General features: G+C 36.0%; 3 protein-coding genes across 3 annotated transcripts; all 3 read left to right on the forward strand.

The window, feature by feature from the left end:
• Positions 1–135: 135 nt before the first annotated feature.
• LOC146138691 (uncharacterized) lies at positions 136–4,336 on the forward strand. The gene is made up of 7 exons (XM_083394863.1): positions 136–1,107; positions 1,397–1,468; positions 1,727–1,837; positions 2,663–2,835; positions 3,123–3,235; positions 3,973–4,086; positions 4,152–4,336. The coding sequence occupies exons 1-7, from the start codon at positions 195–197 to the stop codon at positions 4,309–4,311; spliced, it is 1,656 nt and encodes a 551-aa protein (XP_083250989.1). The 5' UTR covers positions 136–194; the 3' UTR covers positions 4,312–4,336.
• Positions 4,337–4,382: 46 nt separating this feature from the next.
• Positions 4,383–11,389, forward strand: LOC146138692 (mitochondrial inner membrane protein OXA1L-like). The gene is made up of 5 exons (XM_083394864.1): positions 4,383–6,145; positions 6,841–6,955; positions 7,045–7,282; positions 8,849–9,011; positions 10,780–11,389. Exons 1-5 carry the CDS (start codon positions 5,699–5,701, stop codon positions 11,041–11,043), a joined length of 1,227 nt encoding a protein of 408 aa, XP_083250990.1. The 5' UTR covers positions 4,383–5,698; the 3' UTR covers positions 11,044–11,389.
• A 40-nt stretch (positions 11,390–11,429) lies between these two features.
• LOC146138693 (RAD50-interacting protein 1-like) lies at positions 11,430–26,972 on the forward strand. Its single transcript, XM_083394862.1, has 17 exons — positions 11,430–11,571; positions 12,171–12,412; positions 12,665–12,844; positions 13,555–13,734; positions 14,282–14,370; positions 14,719–14,876; positions 15,001–15,093; positions 15,459–15,563; positions 16,256–16,385; positions 17,486–17,627; positions 17,789–17,879; positions 18,788–18,892; positions 19,535–19,615; positions 20,230–20,381; positions 21,817–21,997; positions 23,078–23,196; positions 24,327–26,972. The coding sequence occupies exons 1-17, from the start codon at positions 11,443–11,445 to the stop codon at positions 24,559–24,561; spliced, it is 2,412 nt and encodes an 803-aa protein (XP_083250988.1). The 5' UTR covers positions 11,430–11,442; the 3' UTR covers positions 24,562–26,972.
• The last annotated feature ends 150 nt before the right edge of the window (positions 26,973–27,122 follow it).

Below are 27,122 nucleotides of genomic sequence, written 5' to 3' on the forward strand. Positions count from 1 at the left end.
TTGATACAATTAATTGATGAATATAGTTTGGTTTTTCACCATGTTGTTTTTTGCTATTTTTCTTTATGATGTTCTGCCATACTGTAATATGTGTTACAAAATATGCTTATGTCAAACCTTTGTTATAGAGGCTAAGTTAAGTGTAGGTACTGAATTAAACTATAAAACGTTTTAGTATTTCTGTGTGGTTTAAAATGCCTAAATCTGGCAAACATAAGAGAGAAGAGTCGCCAGTTAAAGTTTCATCGAAAAAACACAAAAAAGAGAAGAGGCAAGAAAAAAGTCCTTCAAGGGAAAAAAAGAAATCCAAGAAAAGATCTTATTCCAGCAGTGAAAACAGCACACCAAGCCCTGAAATTCGACTAAAGAAGTCGAAACACAAAGAACAATTTAAAGAAAAAGTAGCAGAAAAAAGTCCTCTAAAGGAAAGGCGATCTCGAAAACACTCGGTTAGCAGTAACCAATCTGGATCAAGTCAGGAAGTTCGAAGAAAAAAAGAAAAAGTGCGACGAAAAGATAAAGGTGAAGAGCTGTCTGATTCAAGTCCTAAAAGAAGGAGAAAAAAGGACAAGATTAATGAACAACCAGATAAAAAGCACAGGACAGATTCAAGTCCTGACCCCCCTAATAAAAAAAGTGAAAACAAACAATACAAAAAAGACAAGAAACAGCCTAAAGATAAAGAAAACAAAAGATCTCGTCAAAGATCTGAGAGCTCTGACAATGGTTCTGACACCAAATCGAAAAAATCTCACAGAAATGATAAAGTTGAAAGCACAAAAAGTGATAACCACCACGATAAAAAAAGTGACCACAATGACCACAGGTCAGATGCTCGCAAAGACAATGGGAGGCATCACCATTCTGCTGACAAAGGTGATAGAAGAGACAATAGGCATGAAAACAATCACGAGAACCGCAGAGACTACGACAGGAAGTATGACTCGCACAGAAGACTTGAAGAAAACGAGCATCGCGGTAAAAGTAAAAAAGAGAAGCCTACCGCAAGTCCTGAAGAACGTCATGAGCGCAGGAGAAAAGATGTGGCGATAAAACGTGAAGAAGATTTCGATCGGCGTCAAGATCAGCTAAGAAGGCGTAGAGAAGGTAAATTTATTCTATTAAACTTCATATGTTACCTCTTAGGTGGCCGATGGTTTATGAACTGCACCCACTTCAGATTAATTTTTTCCAAAAAATTTTAATTATAGTATGTTGTAAATGAAAAAAAAAACGAAAGACTTTGTTAAAAATGAATAGATATATTGAAACATTCAAAATTATACCTACTTTCGTATGGGCTGTGGTTTTCCTGCTACGTCTCACTACAACCTCCAACCATTATCCCCCAAAATTGTAATTATGTGTTGATATTTATTTGTGGTTGTATTTTTAGAAGACCCATCAAGAAATCACCATCATTCTCATGTGCGAGTAAAGCAAGAACCAGTGTCAAGAGATAGAGAAGGTCAGTGATTTTGTGATGTACAATATGATATTAAAACTTTTTTTATTTGTTTTCATTTAGACGTTTGTATATAAGTATTATTTTTTTTATCATTCATGGAGTAAATTGCTTTTAATGTCAGAATAACTTTGGCTCCAATTTCTTCTTTTTTATTAGAAACAAATGTGATCAATATTTTTCTTTTACTTTTTTTTTAATAAAATAGATCCAAGAGAGTTTTTTATGTTTTCTTTGACGTTTTTAAAATAAAATTTGCAGGACGTGGACGCAGAATGGACGTTAATCAGGAGAGGCAACAAAACGACGAAAGAAGAGTAGAAGAAAGAAACCGGAGACAAGAAACTGGAGAAGAGAAGGAGGCCTTTGAAAGTAAAATCATGTCACTTGCTCTTCAACACTTTTATATTTGCTGTTAGCATTCCAGAGTTCTAAATTTCTTATATTCTTAAAATTTAATTTACAATAATTTTAAGGTTTTATGTATCCCTGTTATTAAACTAAATAATTTTTAAGAAGAAGCCTATAACTGTAGAGCAATGGCTGTAACCTGTAATTCACATAGTATAGTGATACGGGACAGCTATCAGACCTTATGAAGATTTTATAAAATAAACTTAAATGTAATATTATTGCTGCTACTAGAATTTGTTTTTTTTCTCTTTGACATGAAAATCATCTTATAATATAAAATTTGCAGGTGGCACTAGAAGTAGGGTTTTGTTAGTTTATTTTTTTACTATGATAAACACAAGTAAATTAAAGCTAAATGGTTTCTTTTGTAAGCAGTAACGGCACTAGGCATTTTTGTAACTAAAAGAAGGTAAATATTTAGCTATTTACTCATAGGGGTTTCATATACTACTTATACATGGTTGGCATATATTCTACCACATGCTATTCCATCCTTACAATTTACAATTTTTTGCCTTATCAGTGTCAAATTTGTTAATGTGCACGATCACTCTGGACTAGGGTTGTTTTACATAGTCTTACTTGAGTCCCAAGTCTGACTCCAGCAAAACAAACTGACTCTGTCTAGTTCTAAATTCTGAGTGCCACCCGACTCTGCAGCCCTGCTAGGCGTTATGCTGCCTGAAAAGGTTTATAACCACTCTTGTAGAGTTGACTCCTGAGTTGTGTATACATATAAATAACTTATATAAAACTATATATTGAATTTTTTATGAAATTTAGACGAAGAAGAGCCTGTAGAGAAGGAGAAACCCAATCTTGGCCTGTCCGGTGCTCTTACCGAAGACAAAAACACGTTTCGTGGAGTGGTTATCAAGTACCGCGAGCCCCCTGAGGCAAGAGTTCCAAAGAAAAAGTGGAGACTTTACCCATTTAAGGGAACAGAAGCTTTAAAAGTAGGTTTGCTTGTAGTTATCTAATGTATTCTTGCTTGTTATTTGAAGAACTGCTGAAAATATAATAGTATTCTAGTCACAACAAGCCTGTTACAACGTCACGATTGGTTTGTTGTAGTTGTTTAGAAGTAAAATCAATGTGATGACCTACTGTACTAGAAGTCTTACTGCCATGCCAAAAGTGCTTGTTGTCTTACTATATATATATTCCTTATGCCTCACATGATTATACACTAATTAAAAGCTAAAAATTCGGTAAAAAAGGTATGTTGTTTTTTATTTTCAAGGTTCTACATTTACATCGCCAGAGTGCCTATTTAATAGGTCGCTTGCGTCGAATTGTTGATATTCCCGTTGATCACCCTTCCTGCTCCAAACAACATGCAGTCTTTCAATTCAGGTGAAGACAAGAATATTAAATGTGATGCAATGATTTCAATTTATTAATCCTTTAACAAACAAAAAATTATACCTGTTTTAAACAATTCATTAATAATTGGATACAGTGTATGGCACAAGTCTATTTTCCTTACATAAAGCTTTTTTATACTCATACTTCCGCTAAAAATTGTTGTCAAATATTTTTTGCTTACTGCACCCAACAGAATATATGAAAACATTGTGGAACCATTACAAGCTTTCTCCGCTAACCTTAATCATATTTTTAAGTTTATGTGTCTTTTGTGCACAATATAAAAATATTTTGTGCTTTATTACACTCAAATCGTACACAAACAATAGTTCAAGAAGCTTACAACAAGCACAATCTAACATTGCAAATAATCCTAAATATCTCTTGTCACCCTTGAGCTTAAGAAACAACATCCCTGCCAATTTACTACTAATTAAAACATACATTTCTTAAAATTTTACAGAAATATATATTTCACCTTATGAATAGGCATCATCAGTTGCTGTACCAAAAGCAAACATGTATACGTGTATATTGCCTATAAGGTGAAATATGTATTTATGTAAAATTAAAAAAAAATTATCATAAGTTTCATACCTGTTTTTATAAACGATCTTAACATCATCTTACACGAAAGCAAGAATCGTTTTTTTACATTTTATTGTCTGCAGAAGATTCCTTATTTCTTAAAGTTTATCAGCTTATGTTTTTGCCTTATATTTTAGATCTGTTGATGAAGATGTGAATGGTGTACTAAGAAGACGGGTGAAGCCGTACATCATTGACCTCGGTGCTTCCAATGGCACTTACCTCAACAACGAAAGAATCGAAGCCCAAAGGTTTGTGGATAAGCCTTATTTTAACAGTGACGCCAGTAAAACTAAATGGTCGCTCTGTACTAAAGGTATGTGGAGTTGCGCGAACAGGACGTCCTCAAGTTTGGCTTTAGCTCTCGGGAGTATGTCCTACTTCACGCCAAGAGCGACACCGCTGATGTTGGAAGCGACGAAGACACAGAAGAAGAATTAGAGGAAAGCGATGGAGATAAGAAGGACGGAACCTAGCTCTGTAAAGCTTGGCCCTGTGATTAGAAATCAAGACTCGTCACTTTCAGTCAGTTGACTGTTGCATTTAAAACCAGGGGTTTTTCAACTTTTTTTTACCAGCTGACCCCTAATTAAAGCGATGGAGATAAGAAGGATGTAACCTAGCTCTGTTAAGCTTGCTCTGTTATATGAAATCAAGACTTGTCACTTTCAGTCGGTTGACTGTTGCATTTAACCAGGGGCTCTTAAACTTTTTTTACCGCAAACCCCTAATTTTTTTTGCTTTGCGTGGACCCTGGTATGCAAGATATTTTAAAAAATGACGTCATAAATTGACGTCACAATACAAATAGACTTTCAGAAATATGCTTGATGATATAAGTAAAATGGAGTCTAAATACAAAAAACAATAACTTTTTAAATATACACTAATATTTCAATTTGGCCTTCATGGACCTCCATAAATTATTTCACGGGCCCCCAAGTGGCCAATGGACCACAGTTTAGGAACCCCTGCATTAAACAGTGGCTCCTGTGCAGGCCTGACACAATACAAAAGTTTTATTGTGTGATGCACAGAAAACATTGAGCTATAGAATCCAGTTTAATATTTTACAGTGTTTGAACCATTGATGTTTGGTCACAAATACATCAAAGTGCACAGGCTTTTCAAAAACAGAGATAATTGTTTATTAATGTCTATGAATTTTTTTTGCCAATAACACAGTACAATATTTGTCTGTCAGTCAACATTTTCACATTGGACTGAATACCACAATGATTACAGACAGTCATTTATTAGTGATTATCATGCTTTGGTTCTTCGATTTGATTGTGTTTTATTTTGTGATGAATCTATTGTGTTGCTTCTTGTGTGCCAAAAATATTGGCCCTTTAAACCACTGGCCTAATAAATTTAAAATTGGTGGTCTTAAGTTGAAATGGGATACTGGGTTTGCTAATACATAAATAATGATTCAGTGTAATTTGCTATGTTTTCCACATACTGGTAATGCTGATCAACATGTGTTTCTCCTAGTATTGTCCGGTTTTCACAGTTGTTACTAATTGCCCTTTTTCTCTTTTTTTAAAGAAAAAGCACTGTGTGCACTTAAATTCTTGTCAACTGAATGTTTTGGTTAGCTTTGATTAGTTTTGATTTTTTTCAATGTGATACAATGTTAAACACAGTCGGTTACTATTGGCATTTATTTTCGGTTGAAAACCTTTCTTTTCATGTTTGTCCAGTTTGAATGACTTTTATTTATTATTAACTGAAAATTCTTTAGTGTTGACTTTGTCTGACTGACCTCTGTAACTCGATTCTTGATTTTACCATTCCAGAGAAAATTATGTTATGTAGCTTGTGAAGTATTAAATTACAGTTGCACGCCTAATTGCAAAGATGTTGCACCTTCGGCTGATAAACACTGCGCGTCTGACAATAGCAAGGTCGCTTTCATCAAGTACACGACATTGTAGTTGTCTTCACACTTTACAAAGCCCATCAAAGCATGTGCTGAACTGGCAAAGTCGACTGCCCGCCATTGCAAGTATGCACACTGCATCCCGGTGCCTAGCAGAGGTTGAAACCTCTGTCCATGTTACCACAAATATGGAACTGAGTTCTATGGTAACGGACCCTCCGTTTGTAGAGATGGGTCTTGCTACTGGATGGACACCGCCGCAGATAATTGAAAGCCTCTATGAGTTTATTAATGTTAATACCGGCTGTCCATGGTGGATCTCAGTTGCTGCTATGACCCTATCGCTTCGTCTTTTAATGATGCCTTTGTTTATTGCTTCCCGAAGACACAACATTATAACCAAGAATAATGCTCCCAGACAACAGGTAATCTATTTTTGAATTCTGTTTGTGGTATTGTTGACTTTTATTTGGTGAATTACTTCCAGTGCAGTGGTTGGCAAAGTGTGGGCCACTGCCCAAATGAGGCTGTTTTATCAAATTTTTTTTGTTGTGGCTAAGAGATTTTTCAGGGGTTCATTTTTTTTTTGACCACCAGGCCATGTCCCTAACTATGTTTTTACCTTCCACTCTTTTTTCAGCCCAGATGTGCTATGCATACTATGGCAATTTGCACAGTGTGATTCATAAACTCTACATTGTCCAATTTTAATTAAATTAGACCATCATTGCTGTTATTTCGAGCACTATTCAAATTTATTTTATGTGCTACATATGTGATGTAGCCTTTTAATTGAAAGTTTTGGCTTAACATCAATAAATATTGTGTATTTTTTTTAAACTCAGATTATTTAAAAAAAATAGAAAATTAACATTTAGTATATCTTTCTGGGTCTGAGAGTTTTGTCAAAAACACGCAAGTAGCTTGTTGTTTACCCTTGTTGTGACCTGGTAAATGTTGAAACAAAAAAAAATGGTTGGCTTATTAAACTTTGCAGTTCTCTGGGTTTTAAAAACCTTCTCAGCAAAGCCCACGTAAAAATGGGGAAATAACCGTGATCGATTTGTCAGTACCAAAAGTTTATATGTTGACGAAAATATGTATTTACTTTTTACTATAGGAGATAATGACACAAATACAGGAAGCTGAATCTTCTGGAAACAAGATTCGAAAGGCCGTTGCAAACAATAAATTTCAGAAACACTTAAAGGATACTGGAACTGGGCCTACAAGAAGTGCGTAGAAACAACTAAATTTTTTATTACATCTTATCAAATATGCGATGTTTAGCAAACCGATGGCCTAACATTTTGTTTGTCTTCAGCCGTTCTCCTAAACCTGCCGATGCCGGTTCTCTTCATATCAATGATGATGGCAATGCGCCATATGACCAATGTTCCTGTACCTTCACTGCAGGCCGCTCATTGTTTGTGGCTCGATTCCCTGTGTGCCAGCGACCCCCTGTACATTCTACCAGTCGCTAGTGGGGCTATCATGGGTTTTACAATGTACATTCAGAGTAAAGCTGGGATGGCATCTGCAGGTTCTCCAGCACTCCAAGCGTAAGTGTTTTTTAGGTTTTATGGTAAACTACAATACATCGATTCAATCATTCCTTGTTGAAAATGAGTATAATAGTCAATACCCAAATTGTATATAAAAACGTTAAAATATGAAAGTGCAATTCGGACCTACAGTGTATGGTTAAAAAACCTTAAGGTGATGCACTGATTATCTCTTTAACAATGCTATATTTGCATGTGTTCATTTATATTTAAATATTATCCTCGCCATAGGCGAAAGTGGGTGTGCACATGGGCGTATCCAGAAATTCAAAAAGGGGGGGGGTCCCGAATTTTCAACTTCGGGAATTCCCCGTTTTTCCGTCTGACGTAAATGACGTCATAAAATATTGACAGATATGACGTCATAAAACAGCGATTGTAATGACGTCATAAATAATAAAAAATCATCAGAAACAGCCAATTAACGTCCAGCAAAAGCAAACTTTTAGACGCAAAATACAACGTCACACGTACATCGTTGACACTCCTGCCAGGCGCCAGCTGCAAAACCGCTTGGTGTACAATCGTTAACTTCAGGAGAAAAACGAAAACAAGTCCGTGAAATATATGTGATCGATTTTGGTAAATCCATTTACGGGACTACGCTAAATTAAAAGCACGTCTTTCGCCACCTGCAATACTAAACGAAGATCGCTTTTCCCCGGTGCTATTTCATTAGCGCAACATCTGCAAAAACGCCACCTCAACAGTGAATCTAGTTTAATGTTTTTAACCTTTATAACTGAGTACACACCTGGCGAGCGAAGCAAGCGCGATTTTTTTTTGGGGGAAAATGGCATTGTTTAAAATTTCTTGCAAGTTTTTATTACATTGCCGAAAATAAAAATAAAAGAAATGTTGAAAAAAATATGTCCAATATTTTTGAATACGTTTTCCGTTTGGCCGCGAGGCACTTGGCAGCCTTCCACGGCGCAACAGTAGAGAAGCGCTAATCTAGTTCAATAGACAGCATCAAAACGTAAAAACCGGATGTAAAAAGAACATTAAAATTTTTCGCACTTACGTAGTTAAAATACTCAAAAAGTATTTAAAATGGACTCGTGTGTAGTTTGTTAAAGAGGCAGCGGGCCCGATTAATTACAGCAACCGCTTGATTGACTGTTATTAATTGTCGAACATCCACTTGTTCATCAGCCAACCCGAACGAATAACGAAAGGCAAAAGACAAAAAAATATCCTGCGTTTACGGTCGACCAAACAAGAAACGAAAAAGGCGTTTTGCCTTTGATTTTGGTTTCGCATTAGCAAGACGTGTGACCCAATTACACTGAAAAAAACACGCAGCTTCGGACGGTGAGGTAAACCCTGACAAAACGAACAATAAACGTTAATGTCACTTCCGAAAAGGGGGGGTCCGAACCCCAAAACCCCCCCCTGGATACGCCACTGGGTGTGCAGAGCGTTTTTTGACACCCTGGATTTCTTTCTTTTAAACGCCCTGGCATTTTGAAAGTTCGGCGCATATGATCCTCGCCCTATCTATTTGATGCGAACAAGTCCATTTATGTGATAAACGCTTATTTATATGTTTTTTGTTTTTAGCGTGATGAAGTATGCACCTTTTGCTCCTATTGTCCTACTTCCCTTGTTTATCGGTCATTGGCCTGCAGTGATTAGCTTTTATATGCTCACCAATAGTGTTTTCACACTGGCAACGACTTACATGCTTACGCTTGAAGGATCAAAGAAAAGGTTTAACATTCCTGTAAGTGACATGTATGTGTGTGTTAGGATGTTTGCTGAGCTAACGCCTAAATATAGCCAAGTGGTGCTATTAGAATTTTCAAATATGAGTTGAATCGTTGGCAATCTGACTACATGTATCAGGAACATATAATAAGACCTATCAGGTTTTTTTTTAAGGTTTGGTTTGGTTGACCGCTAAGTAGTTTTAAGAGACCGCAAGTGTTTCATTTAAATACCAAAAAGTTGCAAAAATTTGGGAAACTGCTTGGAGAAATTAAAACACCTTAAAAACAAAATCACTGAGATCTATAATTCAAAAGTTTTGCACCAGTGGTCGGCAAACTTTTTTGTCGCCGCCCAAAGTACTCTTTTCAGAGCTATTAAAGCCCACTACTTACAACCGCTACGAAAACAGTGGCTGATTCAGGATACTTTATTTTATTTTAAGGTTAAGTATTACACGGCGCCTTAATGTCAAAAACACTGCTATAGTATAATGTAAAACATAGTACAAAATGAAGAATATAGGCGCGAAGCGGAAATTTTTTTGAATTACATATAGTTAAAGTTAGCAAAAAATATAGTTTGACAGGCTCTCAGAACCACATTTGGCATGTTAGCCTTTCCAAGCTGAGCCAATTTTCAAAATTTCTATAACACCACCTTTTAAAATAAAGTGCGATGATTGTACGGCTATCACGTCCACATGAAAAAATATTTAAAAGTAACTTGCGTCCCAATAAAAATGGCTCTGCGGCCCACAGTTTGCCAACCACTGATTTACACGAATAATTTGATATTGTCTATGCTAATGCTTAAGTACAGCCGGGTGGTTTTGTTTGAATTACTAAAAAATAGTTGAGTCGGAATTAATCAGACTAAATGTAAACATTTTTATCCCGTGCTAGGTGTGCCATTGTGTAAAACTTTTTTACTTGCGCGTTTTGCAGCGTAAGGCATTGTCTAAAATTACAGACATTTTAATTGTATGCAGCAATTCTGGTACACTTATTTTCCTTCTAGTGAAAACTTGTTTTGAAACCTTACCTTCAATTTTAAAAGGTTCTAATTTTCAAATAATTTTGAAATAATTTGGTCGTTTGTGAGTCTAAACAATACATCAATGGTTTCCAACCTTTGTACAGAAGCGGAAATTCCACAAATTTTATATTCAAAACCAAAGCAACTTCCATGTAAAATAATAGGCCTTTTTGTTTTTATTATCTGCCTCGGTTTATGCTGTATAGTTTTATCTTGGTCAGTGTTCCAGAAGACTATTCTAACATTTAGGTACGGAATACAAAGTTTTATTTTCTTAATGCTCTTTAGAAGCATTTAGCTCTAATCATGAGGGGTCTGATCAGCCACTGTGAGGGGTAACCGCGACTTTGTGCAGATTGTTTTATGACTGTAAATGCCTGATATTAAATAATAAGGGAATACAATACATCACAATTCCATACACAATCTATGATCCATTGACTGCTTTGGATATTAGACCATGTGTTTATCGTCGTTTAGGGTATATTTTTGTTGGTGTGCTGCCGCGAAATTTAAACCCTGTTGGTATGCCGCAAATGACAAAAAGGTTGCGGAGCACTGATATAGATTATGGTTATTTTAGTATGCTTTTTCCCACAAGTTTTACTATTTTGTCGATCAGTTGAATTTATGCAAAATAGCAAGCAATAAAAATTAAAAATTATAAAAATAAAAATTCGTTTTTTAACTCAGAGTGACGTGTGAAACTTACCCGAAGAAACACACTGGAATTAACATGTTTTTAGGAGTTTGTTGTAAATGAAGACGGGGAGCAAAAGTCAATGTCGGAGTCTTGGAAAGATTTCATGGCCATGAACAGAGAAAAGGCTACGCGTAAAGCTGAACTCCGTCAAATTAAAGTTGCAAGGAAAAAAAGGGAAAAGGAGCGCAAAAAGATTCTGAAAGGACCTCCTCCAGTCACATACACCATTGGAACAGAGGCTTTTGAAAAAATAAACGTTCCAGATTTTAAACTGGATACAAGGCCACCCAGACCCGAAACTTTTTAAATGTCCAGAAAAAATGTCAGCACACTGTTCGAGGGCAGTTTAGTGAAGGGAAACCATAAAAGACTTTGTTATTCTTGTTTTCGCCGAGCAGCAAAGCACTTCTGGTACAAGACTTTGATAATTAATTATCGTCAGATAACCCATTGCTGCTTTCTACAGTACAAATATTCTAAAATTATGATTTTTTAAGTCGTTAAAGTGCTTTGTTGAACCTGTTTCATAATAGTCTGAATTAAACCTTACAGCATAACGTTACTATCGGAAAATTCAACAGAACATTCTTAAATATTGTAAGCTTTAAAGTTAGAAGCCAAAGCTTAAATATTGTACTTTTTTTAATGTTTAGGATTTGTCATGTAGTATTGTAACAATAGGTGGTAAGTGTCTCTGTCCAACAAAATGACTGCATATGACGCGGCAGTGAAGAAATTTGTCAGCGACAAGTTCGGCAGTGATTTGAAGTCCCTTACAAAAATTGAGAGCATTTACTCCGATGTGCTGAAGAGAAAGAAAGATCTAGAAAAACAGGTAATACCTTGTAACAACCAATTATCCAAACTTTTCTCATGATGTGCCATAGGGTTGTCTTATCGAACCAAAGCCACTACCAGCAATATGGCAGTATCAAATATTTAATACTTGTACAGGTGAAATTGGTGCTGATCTAGACAAACTTGTATATAGCCATTTTTAGCCACATTTCACTGTAGTTTTTAATTTTTTAATTTTTTTTTACCTTGGAAATTAAATTTCTCTGAATTGAATTAACAGTCAAGGGGAAAAAGTTTCGTAATTTCTTTGTAATTAAAAAATCCATAGTTTTTTACTAATTTGACCATAGTTTAGATGTTATTAGGTATCATATCAGAGGTCCTTTTTACACAAAAATATACAAGTTATTATTTCTGAATAAATAGAAGTGCAGGTATATAGTGACAAATTGTCAGTGCCTAAGATGTCTTGGTTTGTGTGAATTCCAGATTGACTTGGCTATATAACCAAATTAAAATTTTTATCAGATTGAGTTTCTCTTTTTAAGTGTGCTTTATTAAATTTAATTTTTTAGCGGATAAAGCTTGAATGTGTGTTACAAAAAATTTCAAAAAAACTTTGCTTCATTTTAACAGTTGTCCTTTGTCGCCAATGATGAACCCACAAAGATAGAGGTTAGCATTGACAGCACACGGAGTAAGCTGGAAGTGGCCGAAGAATTGCAGCAAACAAAGCACCAGGTCGAAGGTGAGGTGACTCAATATCTCAACGAAACGCAAGATGGTGCCGACAAGTATGAGACGGCCATTCGTGAGCTAACTGTGGTCAACAAGTGTAATTCTTACCTGAGATGGATCGCCAAGGTGGAGGAAACAAGGTATTGTTTTGTTTTACTTGTGTTAATGCGGTGGTTTTGAACCTGGGGGTCGCATCAAAATGAGTTATTTGGTGTGCTATTTGTTAAATGGAATGTAAACAACACATCTATAGTTAGGTCAGTTTTCACGTTAGTTTCATCTTTACCAATCTAATTTTAATCATCCCTTGTCTTCTACTCTTGGGAACGTCACCGAAACTTTATTTTCTATTGTTACATTACATTTACACATTGTTTTTTTTATGTGTTTAGCTCCAGCATTCAGCAACTGATATTGAGTGACAGCTTAAAAGAAGCCTGCCAAACGTTCAGGCAACTTTGTACCATTAGCTCTGACCTTTTAAAGCAAGAAACCAAGTGTGACAACTTGACAAGCTTTGTAACCAAAACGATCATGTTTTGGCACACAATATTGCAAGACAGGCTAAGCAGGTAATACATCGGGCTGATTTTCCTAATTTTATTTTTTTTTGCTTGAATTGTATAATATATTGAACTGTGCAGAAACTAAATTGTATGCACAACAGAGCATTCCGTTTTTGCTCAGTTTATTAACATCGAAACATAGAGTAATCACATAAATATATATAAAAGTTTTTCAAATTAGTGAACGTTTCTCAAAATATTTAAGTCAAGAATTATCATTCAATAAATTAATTATGTTTTTAAATTTGGAATATTTTTGAGAAAACATACAAGAATTTGATAATAAATTGCAAAGCCATAAAGGTCGAGTAAATCAACATCATCTTGATTAAGACGTTTCAATACGAGCTTGTATCATCTTCAGTTGATGTGACTGAGCAGCACATTAACCATCACCTATAAGAGATGGGACGCAATTGTTATCGGTCTGAGTTTCAAAAGTTGGGCCATTATTTAGCACCTTCAGGTGTTAAACAGGTACTCGTATCGAAACGTCGTCTTAATCAAGATGCTGTCGATTTACTCAACCTTTTTGGCTTTGCAATTTATTATCAAGCTACATTACAGATCCGTGCATAGTGTCCCCAAATACAAGAATTTATTTTACAGTTTGATTTCAATTGAACTATAGACACATAAAATATAGACATGAAACAGGGTCATGATTCTTTATTACCATTTTCTTACTGTTCTTTTAACTTAACATTTTTGTGCAGTGACCTTGATGTTGTCCTCAAGCAAATATCCTGGCCGTTTGTTTCTGGGCCTGGGCCAAAAAAGATCCTGAGGGCCGACAGCAATACCCTGGAAAAGTCTGCGCCGAGTCCTTTTGCGACCCCTGACCCTGCTTCTGGCCTTGAAGTTGTGATCAGTTGCCTTCTTTGCATTGAACTACCGTATTCTTTACCTTTGTTTCATAATGACAAAGATGTATTTTTTGTTTGACAATAACATGTAAAAACACTGTTTGGCTTTTTTGCACCAGACTTAAAACGCCTTTTACTAAATTTTTATGTGTAAAGTTTTATTACAAATATGGAAACACCAAAATTTTGTAGCGCAGTGGAAGCCTCCGGTGCCACAATATTAAACAAATGGCCAGCGGGCCACATATAGTAAGCTGCATGATAAAAAGACCACAATAGTTTTATACTAACTGGTTTAATCCCTCTAAGTCTAATGGTACAATAGAAAATATTTCTGAAAATTACTTAATCAGATTATGGCGTGCAACAGATAATGATTTCAAGGTTTAAACACATTTACATCCTGTAAATATATATTTTTAATGATAATTGTTAGCATTTCTTACTATGTTAAATTTAATTATGGTAAGGATTCTAAATGGGACGTTTATAGACAACATTTCTCAGTGTTGGTAAAGCTTAAATATACTTTTATACAATTATCGGTTGTATTTGTTTCTTATCACAAAATGTAAAGACTGCATCTAAGAAGTAATGATGGCCAAAACAAATTAAGTTCAGCAAATGAAGATAACCATGAGCCTGTATCTGAGGACAAATTAAATGGTAAAAAACACTTTTTTATGTATATTGGTTGTGGTAATTTTGTATTTTGCAATTAAATGGTGGTGCTTTTGTAGTTCAACTGGTGTTACTAGTAAAACAATGGTGGGCAAATTAGATTTTATATAAATAGATGCAATATTGCGATGATTGTTTGCCATAAAGAATTGATGCTTATTTTAATACTAGTAAGCAGTTAAACTAAATTAATTTTTACTGATATATATTTAGTTTTAAATAAATTCTTGTCATTCCTTGATTCAAAGAGTAGTCAAATATAATACTGCATTTATTTTCGAATCAAGACAAACTTACCAAAAACCTGCAACAATCAATTTTTTACATTTTTAGAACATTGCAATGAAACTTTGACAGTTGACGAAGATTCTGAATACATTCTGCTACCTTTTAAGCTTTTGCTAAAACCACTCCGAAAGCGCTTCAAGTATCATTTTGTTGGTGACAAACCAACCAACTCGATTCAAAAGCCGGAGTGGTATTTGTCGCAGGTGATTTTAGGCATATTCTTTTCCTTCATTTTCTTGTTAATTTTGCCTGACTGCTTTGTAACCTGTTTGGTGCAGCTAACATTGTGTATTCATTTTTTTAATTTTTTTGTCGTTTTTTGTGCAGGTATTAAATTGGGTAGGCAACCATGCAGGTTTTTTGGAACACACGATGCAAGAAATATTGGACAGCAACCAATATCAACATGTTGATGCCTTGGTAAGATGTCTAAGTTTAATATCATTAGTGTTTAGTGAAACGATAAAATGTATATGTATGTCAAACAAAACACAAGTACAGGATCAGACTCTTTCATAAAACATGTATTTCACCTTCATCTTTATCTTAAAGATGCTGTTTTAGGCAAAATGTATATTCCTTTTAACAAAAGTCTCATTTTAAACTTGAGTTTTACTTGTTTAATGTTTATATACGCAACAAGCAGAAACTTGCTGCCAATTATTTCGATTCCATAAAGATACACCACCCTTTTATAAAAAGTTTTGTGTTTGTCTGTTTATTTGACTGGCAACAAAGAAAATCAAATTTATTATACCAGCGATACTTGTATTTTATTATAAAAGGTGATGTTTACAAGAGGATTGCTGGAGTTGGTAAATGAGAAGCTGACGAACGATATGAACGAAGTGATTTACATGGACGAACTTTTCATGCATACTGTGGATGAGGTTTGTCATTTTGTGTTGTGTTTACTTTCCATTAAAACAGATTGTTTGGAAATTTATCTGATATAATGAAAAAATACGAATACCGAGATTTACTAGATTTAAAATATCCTAACTGCCTGTCGATCAATGATGCAAGCAAGGCAAGCTATAAAAACACATATGTGTGTATATCTTTCATTAAAAATATCTTCTTATAATTTCATAATCGGATTTAGAATGTCCGACATTGATATACTTTATGCAGTAGCGCCGTCCATAAAATTTTGTTTCTCCACTTATGACAAACTTGATTACAATATCACCAAAACGATTTGCTGGTAACAATATCACCAAAATATCAGCCTAAAAAGCATTAATATTTTCTAGCACGGTTAGCCTACCTAGCACATTAATGCAATCTCTGGTTAAAAAGTTTTTTGTTCGCCAATGGTATGTTTATTCTTTTTAATATAATTATTAATTACTAATAAATTATATACACTTACTATACAGAGCTGTTGGTTTTATAAATGTCATTTTTTCGTAGTATGAAACACTCACACAAATGTGTGTTAATAGCTGAGATCTAGCCCTTCGAAGCTGCTTTTTTTTTCGTAGTACAGCAAATTTCATGCCGCATGCTAAAAAAGTTTGAAAGCCACTGCTTTACACAGATGCATGTTATCATCTTAATGCGGTGTCGTTGTACCTAGGTGTTGCTTTTCCACCGCGAGCTTGCGACAGCTTACTCGATCCCCGAGTCGATGTTGAACGTCACCAGTCCCCTGAACATCCTCACGCAACCACAGTGCCTCATTAAGTGGCTCAACATCGAAAAGATGTGTAAGTAAAGAACTAGGTGTAAGTAGATGCGTTAATGGTTGCCACAAAATCTTTAAATCTATAAAAAAAGTAAGACGTAGTAAGAGATTTAAAGCCTATACAGAAGTAGGTATCCTTTGAAGGTTTTAAATAAATGTTAAGATAATGGTTGATGTTGTAGCAATTTCAACAAATATTAAATATAAATAAAGAGTTGTTCGAAACGTTCAGAATGAATCCTACTTGTGTATGGGCTTTTGGTATTCCACTTCATCTTACTACAACCTCCAGCCATTATGATCCAAAGTCTTGCCATTTATTTATGTGTTGAAACGATTTTAAACCGTCTTTGAGTTCATTTTATGTGTAGCTTAAGCTCAAGGTATTTGCTTAGAAAGTGCTGTTGTAAAACAATTTTATGAACATTTTTTATCGTTCTACTGCTAACCATGGCAATTATACGTTTATGTTGTGGGGTTGTATCCAAACATGTCAAGTGATTCAATTTTAGATATTTGAAAATCTTTAAATTTTCTTAAGTATTGTAATGTACTTGATTTTTTTATAAGTGTTTGGGAAATCCTATATGTCGAATGCGTCGCAGAAGGAGGTTTGTGTTCTGAACGCTATCCTGCGTTTTTTGTCGTCCGCTAAAACTGACGTTGTTTTCAATTTATATTTAATATCTAAGAGTAAGACCCATTTAACGTAAGCAACTTTTAAAAGCGCGACGCCATAAGCACCTTGGACTTATTAGTACATGACAGTTTGTATACAAGTCATTTTATAATGACTTAAGTTCCAGTCAAGTCATTTGTGAAATAACTTAAGTTCCAGTGAAGTTTTGTTTTCCGTGCAAAACTAGAGATAAATAGCTCAATATTATCATAAATTGTTGAATGAAAACACTGAATTTCCACCCAAGTCATTTGTCTCAATGACTTAAGTCCAAGTCAAGTAATTTGGTCAAAAGACTTAAGTCAAGTCAAGTCACTTGAAAACAGTGACTTAAGTGCACTTAAGTTATGTCAACGCATTCAGTATTTGCTGCTTCAGGTATTCAAATCTGTGTTGACTGTTCGCAACAAGCCTGTGAACATTCAAGTGCTACTTGCTTTCAGGCGCCCTTGAACGATTGGACTCGCTGCTTTCGGAAGACGACGCTTGGAAAACCAAGTTTGAGGAGAACGACGACTCAGACGAGATGAAGACTCCGCAATGCGCTGAGGCTTTCATCTCTCTGTTGCTCACCATTACCGACAGGTTGGTCTGTTCACCATTACCAACAGGTTGGTGGGCGACTTAGTTTTTATATTTTATCATTAGCAAAGAGGCGCACTAAAAACGGAACCTGGAACATTGATGTGGGCCGTTTAAACCATTCGTCAACCGTAGCTTTTATGGCCGTTAACTTTGCCTTTCAGGTACAAGAGCTTGCCGAACAACGCTGGTCAGTTGCGCTTTCTCGACTTACAACTTTTGCTGCTTGACGACTTCAGGATCCGACTCACGCAGGTTCGACTCTCTTTGCGTGATATTAACTTCTTATATTTGTTCACAACTGGTCAAACTGCGGCTAGTTTTTAGTGGCCCTATTTGGCTGCAGCGTATTATCCAAATTTATAGGAAAGTGAATTGTTCAAAGTAGAATATCGAATCCTTAGATTCGAATCCAAGTCAGAATGGCTGAAGAGTTCATTGTGTTGCATTGTACTGACTGCATGGTTTTTTTGGAAGATTATTATTTATTTTAGACTTTTGGAAGATTATTTTTTATTACCAATATTTATAAATTTGTTAGAAAACTGTTTTTCCAATTAATTTTGTCACCATAGGATATATAATATGAAAAGACAAAAAAAACACAATAAACTAGCAATTTACTAATTTTAAAAAATATATTAGGGATTCAATATTCTGGATTCGTTATTCTAGATTCGAAATTAAATATTCTAGAATCCCCTGGTAGTCTACTTTAAACATCCCTTGAGAAAAAATTCATTTAGAAGCACGGTATTGTTTTTTATAGTCCCGTATTTACCTGGTTTACTTACTTATTTTGCAACTATAGTGTTAGAAAACGTGTTTTTTGTGCCGCGGAATGTATAGGTCGGTTACGGTTTGGTATAAATTATTATCTTGCCTGCCTATGAAATCATTCATATTATGTGTACAACTGCGATGTAGCACTTCTAAAGTCGTCTTGACGGACGAAAACGGAAAGCAGATTTTAGTACACCGGGAGCCTTGAGAGTGGCTGACTGCATTTGTGGATTAACCTAGAATTATTATGGAACCAAGGCCAGGAAAAAACAACTAGCGTGTGGTTGGCTTCGAACTCACGACCTCGAAACCTTGTCTTTAAAATTACCTTTGTTGGAAGGTAGCTCTAATGTTTTACAGTTTCAACCTATTTTTCTCAGATGATTCGCAGCATCGGAAGAAATCAGTTCGATGAAGTCAGGTTTACGATTCTCAACGCAGCTTATTACATCACGCTTGTGCTTCAAGAGTGGGCAGATAACGTGGTAAGGGACCTAAAACAGGATCTCCTAACTGGTTTACTGTAAAGCAGGGCTGCGAAGTCGGTTTAAAGCAGTTATAATTTTTAGAAAATTGTATCATTTGATTAATTAGTTATTTATAATACATCAAAAACTCGGGGTTTGCGTTCATTTTGCAACACGCGAGAAAACCTCATAGTGTGCTATTTAAGGCGAGGTATTGGCCATTATCAGCATGATGCATTTTGCTTTTGTAATAATCAATGTTTTTTGTTTGAAAGTTTAACTTTTGCCTACACGTCATACTCCTGTGAAAGACTATATGTCACATCTTTGTTATTTAGACTTATTTCGCTGTAGTTTTGTATAATGTGCACTATGCAGTTACATTTTTTCTATTCGCAAATAAGTAAAATAAAACTTAATGAAATTCATATAGCTGGATGCGTGGCAAATAAAACAAACTTTTTAAAGGGTGTTGCGAAAAAAAAAACGTTTTAAGAAGAAGCACTGCTGCCTCGCACACGATTCAGTGTTATTGGGCATTTGAAGTGGTGGCAAATGTAGCCTTGAAACGTTTAGTGTACTGTACCCAATGACCTACAACTTAAAATTAGGGGTCGCCATTTTTACCAAGATCTCATATAACGACTATTGTGATTTCAGTTTTTCCTGCAACTGAAGTACTACAAGGATCAGCTCGATACGCAGATCTCTATTGCCTCGCAGGATCAACAAAGTGGAACGGTAAGTGAAAACCTTTAAACGTGAAAGTAAACGGAAGTTTAAAGATGATTGTCCTAACCAATACTATAATATTAGGAGTTACATTAAATGAATAAAGCTAGTTTACAGTGAGTTTAAATCAATGTTCGTTAATACATAGCCTAAACAAACTCAAGTGGGACTATGAGGAAAGGATTTTTAAACCTCATCGTCTTTTAGACTTAAATCAATATCTCAGTCGGCATTTAGAGACTCACATTCAACTATACAGAAAGTTGCACTTCTAACTGCCTAAAAAATTGCTCCGTGGAATTTTTTAGGTATCACTTTCTATAGACAAAGGTATTTTTAAACCCCAACGTTTTTAGGCATCCCATTACAAAAAGTTATAAAAGTTCAAAAAAAAAACAGGTTCTTAAATATTCTTAAATATCTCTGGGCACCCTTTGGCATTAGAAGTGGCACCCTAGGGTGCCGCGGCACCCCGGTTGAAAACCATTGCATCACAATTACAAAAATGTGTAAAATGTAATTTAACAATCTTTAGGCTAAAATTAATATCTCAGTCGACATTTAGAGACTCGCATTCAAACTATACAGAAAGTTGCACTCCAAACTACTTATATTGCAAGCAGGATCAGCCAGTACCAGAGGCGAGTACGGACGACACGGTTTTCGAAGGGACGATCCGACTTTACGAGCGAATTTGCTCCGAGGGAGTCAACGACTTTGTTCAAGTTGTTGCCACCGAGTTCGGTCTCAAGAGTCACGTCTACGCGTTCGACGAGTGAGTGCGAGTTTCTTTTTGGGCTGGTGCTTCGATGTGAATGGTTTTCGCTTTTTTGACACGCGTCTAGATTCGAAAAAAGAGTTTTGCTTGAAACCATTCTAGTAGTTCTGAAAAATACATTGTAGTAGTTCTGAAAAAAATCTTTGTTTTGCAAATGTCTTAGGGAGATTTTTCCGTTATTGTTCAAAGCATTTATAACGGAAATGGACTCTCCGTTTGAAAATCTTTACTTTTAATATGGGCCGTGTAAAAACCACACATGACGTGACATTATATATAGTTAAAAAAATGCCCAAAATGGAAATGGTTTTAGATATGCTTACAATTAGTAAAAAACATGTTTAGTTGCATTATTTTCGAGTAGCTTTATGGCCCACTAAAAATAGTCTTGTGACCCACTCCTGGGCCATGGCCCACAGTTTGGGAACCACTAGACTAGGAGTTTACCTGTTCTTCATTAGCTTGGACTTGATTGCTTGGCAAATCACTTGACTGCAAGAATTAAAAAATGTCTTGTTTACACTGTCTTGTAATAAACTAATTCAATGACTTGACTTAAGTCACTGTTTTCAAGTTACTTAACTTGAGTTATTTAGTCAAAATGACTTGACTTCACTTAAAAAGTGTCTTGTTTACACTGTGTTGTAATAAATTAATTCAATGACTTGACTTAAGTCACTGTTTTCAAATTACTTAACTTCAGTTTGTTGGCCAAAATGTCTTGACTTGACTTAGTCTTTTGACAAATGACTTGGGTGAAATTAAGTGTTAAACAATTTGCGTGTTGTATATTTCTGTTTTTTTTGGTATTTTTAGTTGGGGTGTTGCTAATAATTTGGCCAGGAACGTGTAATTTTTATGAGAATGACATGACGTGGAATTTGACTAAATATGACCTAGACTTGAGTTACTTTCAAATTACCTGACTGACTTCAGTCAGTTCAAAATGACATGTTTACAACACTGAATTCGATACCGCCTCTCACTTATTTCCAAACCACCGACCTTTTCCGCCTCCACCCAGCTAACTTCACTTGAACTTAAGTTGCTTGGCAAATAGCGGCCTAACTTATTTGAAAAAAAACTGCGGCCTAACTTATTTGAAAAAAAACTGCGGCCTAACTTATTTGAAAAAAAACTGCGGCCTAACTTATTTGAAAAAAAACTGCGGCCTAACTTATTTGAAAAAAAACTGCGGCCTAACTTATTTGAAAAAAAACTGCGGCCTAACTTATTTGAAAAAAAACTGCGGCCTAACTTATTTGAAAAAAAACTGCGGCCTAACTTATTTGAAAAAAAACTGCGGCCTAACTTATTTGAAAAAAAACTGCGGCCTAACTTATTTGAAAATGACATGTTTACAACACTGATTTCGATACCGCCTCTCACTTTGCGTTGATTTTAAACCCCCGACCTTTACTGCTCCACCCAGCTGGCCTTCGATGCCACCTCCCGGCGACCAGGTTTCGATGTTGGTGTCGCGTTCGGCTTGTTCCATGCTAGAAGTGGTTCAGGACCGACTATTCCTGTTCGAGGAGAGTCTTTGTCGAACCCTTTTTAACCGGGTGTGGCACGGGATCGCGGAGTACATCGACGACCACCTCTTCAAAGAGGTGAGCTTATAAGAGACTTGCTATCTGGTTGGAGCGGGTAGTTTTTATTTGGCTCCCGGTCGGTTGGTTTATTTCGTATTTTTGGCATAGATATTACTTTATTATGTTAGTATGGGCATATAGTTATTATTTTATTATGTTAGTTCCATCAAACACCGCTTTTATAAGTGGCGAGTTCGAAGTCTGACTGTAGAATGCTTTACTCGCTTTTTTAGGGTGAATATTAAATACTTTTTACTCGTTCCTCGGTAAAGTGGAGTATTTTATTTCATTACTTGATCGAGATCGAGTATTGTTATTTAGATTTTTGACATGAATCTTTTAGCCGCGTCTTGAGTCTTTTTTTTAGTACGGGCCTAAGCGAAGTAGCTTGGAAAGGACGATGTGCAATTTTACTTGCAAAACTCAATAACAGGCAGTGATAAACTTTTCTGTCAAAAAAGAACCATGTCGCCCAGTTCCATCTTTCATAAGCCCCAAAATTCGCCCAGGAGCATATATTTTTCCTGCTTTGGCGAGGAGTTTCCTTTGAAAATTTGAAACATGTTTACAGCACCATACCACTCACTAAACTACGCGTTTATCAACTCGGTTGATTTTAACTCAGGGGTGTCAAACTCAAGTCTTACTGAAGGCCAACACTTTTTGGATATTGTGTGGTTTCTTAACAGGAAAATTGTGTCAAAAAGCAGCAAATCCACCCATTTAATACACAAACGTGATCGTAGGGGCAAACGTATGAAAAATATCGCTTAGGGCCGCATTTGTGCCTGTAAAGGGCGACATGGGCTCCGAAATCCACAAGTTAGACACACATGGTTAAGACGGATATTCTTGACTTTAAACAGGCAAACTGGCCAAGTTTATAATAAATATTTAGGCTTCATCTCTCGGCAGTTAATTGGTGGTAGTACATGACGTTTCGGCGTGTTAATCTAAAACTGAGACTGCTTAAGTTGCGCATTAAACGTACAAAACAATTGTAGCACTTGCCGAAAAAAAGTATTTCCTTTAAAAAAGTTGCGGCCAGTTAGACACCCCTGTTCTAACTTAACGCGTTAAACTGATGTGCGTTTGCAGGTTGTAATGAAAAACCGCTTCAACGCTGGGGGCGCTTCACAGTTCAACTTCGACATGCAGAGGAACCTCTTTCCACTGTTTCGCGCCTACACCAACAAACCGGAAAACTATTTCAAGAGGTACATTGGTTCGCCCAGTTGATTTGTAGATTAAATAATGATTTCTAGATTGAAAACCCAAACAGAGAAATTATTTTTTTCCATTTGAAATCAATTTGCGGAAGTTAGTAGTAAATAGTTTAAATATATATAATATATGTTTAAACCGTTTTTACGCTTCCGTTTAAGTTTTTAATAAGTAAATAAAAGAGAAAATACAAAAGAATAAAGATTTTTTTTTTCAGTTTTGAAGTGCGAACCTGCTATTATATGTTAGGCGAGTTTAGTCGTGTCTTGAAAACAACAGGTATTGATTTATAACAACCAGGCAAGACATTGCTACTTGTAACATATAGCAAGCAAATTGTTTTACGTTCAAAAATAAAGATAAATAACCCAAGTCATTCGACACAATGACTTAAGTTCAAGTCATGGATTTTACCGAAAACCTCAAGTCAAGTTATTTTATACCAAGCAATTTAATAACAGGGATTCAAGTCCACTTAAGTCAGTATGTTGACGTGAGTCACTACAACACTATCATTTACCAGTGTTGTGAACCAGTGGTCTCCAACCTGTGGGTCGCGACTCCCAAGTGGGGTCGCCATAACTGAACATATTTCTGCTGTTTCAGTACGATTTATTCATTTTGTTTTCTTTTCAGTGACGTCCTTATAGTAAACGTGACTGAGTACTTTAAAAAGAGCTTACAAAAAAAAAGATTGGGATCGCTTATTAAAAAGGTTGGAGACCACTGTTGTAAACAAGTCCCTTGGTAATGACTTAGCTAACAGTCAAAACGGTAAACTGTTTAAACTGGTAAATTCGTTCTATAATAATGAGCAATAAAATACCTAAAAAATACCAAAAACAAAACGTATAGCAAACAAACTGTTAAAGTGCAAAAAATAGGATAAATAACCCAAGTCATTCGCCACAATGACTTATGTCCAAGTCACATAAGGACAAATGGAAATTTGTCCAAAAATCTTAAGTCTATAGTCAAGTATAGTCTAGGACTTCAGTCAAGTCAATTAAAAAAAGTAACTCAAGTGACTTAATAAGTAAATTTATTGAATTGAGTCATTACAACACTGGCATTTGCCGATAACCGTGCAAGTCGAAATCGCAAAATCTCGATGCGTTCACAGAGTGAAGGAGTCGTGTGTCCTCATCAACCTCCAGCCGGGGAGCGCGCTCCTCCTCCAAGAAGTTCTCGGAGCGGAGGAGCAGGAGGGACGGGAGCAGGAGCCGGTTGCCAAGGAAACCAGCGGGCAGAAAACGAACCCGGTACAAGTGCTCAGCGACATGGGCGTGTTTCTGCTCAAGCCCAAAGACGCAGCCCGGGTTCTGAGGCGTCGCATCGACTGGCTAAACGACCTTTAGGGTATTTTTGTCACTTGGAATTGTGGCCCGCGATGCTCATTTCTTGTGAGAATGGAAAAATGTTCGGCGTTGTGCGTTTCGGGGATGCTTTGTGTTGGCGACGGAATCATTTTTCTTAAACTGACGGGCAGTGAAGTAATTTTGAAATGACTTAAGTCCCAGTCAAGTCATTTGCAAAATAACTAAAGTCCAAGTCATGTATTTTGCAAAAATAACAACTCAAGTCACCAGTTGCCCAAGTCAAGTCGTTATTAGAGCCAGTCAACTTCAAGTCAAGTCATTGACATAACAATAAAACGTTAAACTAATAAAAGTGGTAAATTTGTCCGATTATGAGCAATAACTCCATTAAAATAACAAAAACGTTTTAAAAACTTGAGATAAATAGATCAATTTTATAGTAAAATATTTAATGAAAACATTTGATTTCAACCCAAATCAAGGCAAAGCCAAGTTATTCTAAAACAGTGACTTAAGTGCACTCAACTCAAGTCATTGACTTAACTTACTACAACACTGCTGACTGGGCCTACGAAAAACTGCTGTTTAGTTATGCTTCTTTGCCAATGTCACCCACGTTCATATACTGTATCTTTACGTCGCAGTCGGCAGCGTGTTTGTGTCCAGTATTTGAAAACACAAGAATTGCTGGTTTTTCTGTTGCACTTCGGCCGATCCTGCTAACTTGGATTGCTTTACGTCGGGTTAAAATCGTCTTTAAGTCAAGGGATAGATTTTCCACAGGCCGGATCTCATAAACTTGTTACGCTACCAAACGCTAACCCCAACCCTAACCCCCAAACTGTTTAATGTTTTATGAATTTTATATTAGCTTTGGGGGGGGGGGGGGGGGGGGGGGAGAGAGTAAAGAAATATCAATCTCCTTTAAATAAGTTAATAAGATTGGCGTCATAAAGGTCACTTGCTTAGAGACATCTTAACTGGGTGTTGAACTGTTTCACTTCTGTAACCGGATGAGCATAATTGCTGTTAGAAGCGCATGTAGAATGACCTGACTGAATCAAATCTACTATCATCTATATATCTACTTCTTGATCTAAATTTCGCATAAGGTAAATTTTAACTCGAACGTAAAGCGATACTACGTATTGTGAGCGTGTGTGTACGTTCGCACCGCAGTGCAATGTGGTGTTTGCGAAAACTAGACTATTGCTCAGCGTTTTATTTCTCGCTACAATAACGTTGTGTATAAAGTGAAGGGCGGGTTTTATCTTGGGACCAGGCATGTTTGATATACTTGCGCTCTAACTTTTACGCTATTGTGCTTATCGGTTCTTGTTTAATGTTCTACCATCGCAAATGCGATGCAAAACTTTGGGCATTTTAACCCTTCCATTACTACCTTATTAAGCGTCCATACCGGGATATACATGGCGCTGTGACGGACGGTTGTCTTTTTTTTGCTCGACTTGGCTACGATAAACGGAAAGCCACGAAAACGACATCCTTGGTTCGTATAGAAAAATAAGTGTTGCTGCAGTTTCTTTATTGCCACATAAATGCGACTTGGGCAGTCACGCAACCTTAAGCAATGGTGTTATTGGTGTTTGTCGTTTTTAGAAAAAAAAAAGCCGGGGTTATTTTGCCCTAATTTAACAGTAATTCATATTTGTTTTTTTGTGGGAGCGTTTGTAATAGCGAAACTGGGGTACTGTCACTAAAAGGTGTTAGAAAAAGAAAGCAAACTGTAAAAACTTGAAATAATACATTAAAGAACATCAGATACTTTTTTGGTCCGCAGACCTTATTAATGAACTCCAGTTTTTGCGTTGTAAGATTTTCTTGATGTGGTTTGAATGGTGCAATAATAAAAATTTTACCGATCTACGATTTAGTTTTTGATCGACAAGCAGTTACTTAACACCACGACCCTTAATGAGTACTGTCTCTTTGAGGTTGTAATACCACTTGGTAACTTTAACTTCCAGGTCGGGGTAATATTTTTCTTCTATCTTTGACTTTAAAATTTAGCGTTTAAAAGCTAAACGACTCTCAGCGGACCTGTTTGTGTAACCTGGTACAACTGTTAGTCGTGGTGAAGCCTGTATAAAAATGAGGTTCAATTGTATATCCCGCCAATTCGCTATAGTCACTAACCGCTTTAAAATACTATTACCGTGTGTAAAACGTGGTCATTGGATATTAGCTTTTCCAGCGTGATGATTAAAAATGGACGAATTAGGCGTTAATGTTAACCTACACAGTATTGACTTATTAAAGCACATGTGTCAGGGAGAAAGAATCTGGAAATCGAAACCGCTTATCAATACATAAAAAATTATTAAAATAGGCTAAATTCGGAAGTAGTTTAGCGATTGTGGGATGTCGTTACGGATAAAGGCTACAGTAATAAATAACAATTAACATATTTTAAGTATGATGTCATCTTCCTATCAATGGCAATATATATTTTTAGATTAAAATTCTCGTTTTTTTGAGTCCACCAAGAGCTTATTTTTTTTTTTAAGGTTGAAATTTCAGTTTGGAGGTGAAAGTACACAAAAATTAAAATTCAGTCCTGAAAAAAAAACACGCCAAAA

The sequence above is a fragment of the Ascidiella aspersa genome, chromosome 7 (genome assembly GCF_963924565.1).
Source record: "Ascidiella aspersa chromosome 7, kaAscAspe10.2, whole genome shotgun sequence".
NCBI lineage: Eukaryota > Metazoa > Chordata > Ascidiacea > Phlebobranchia > Ascidiidae > Ascidiella > Ascidiella aspersa.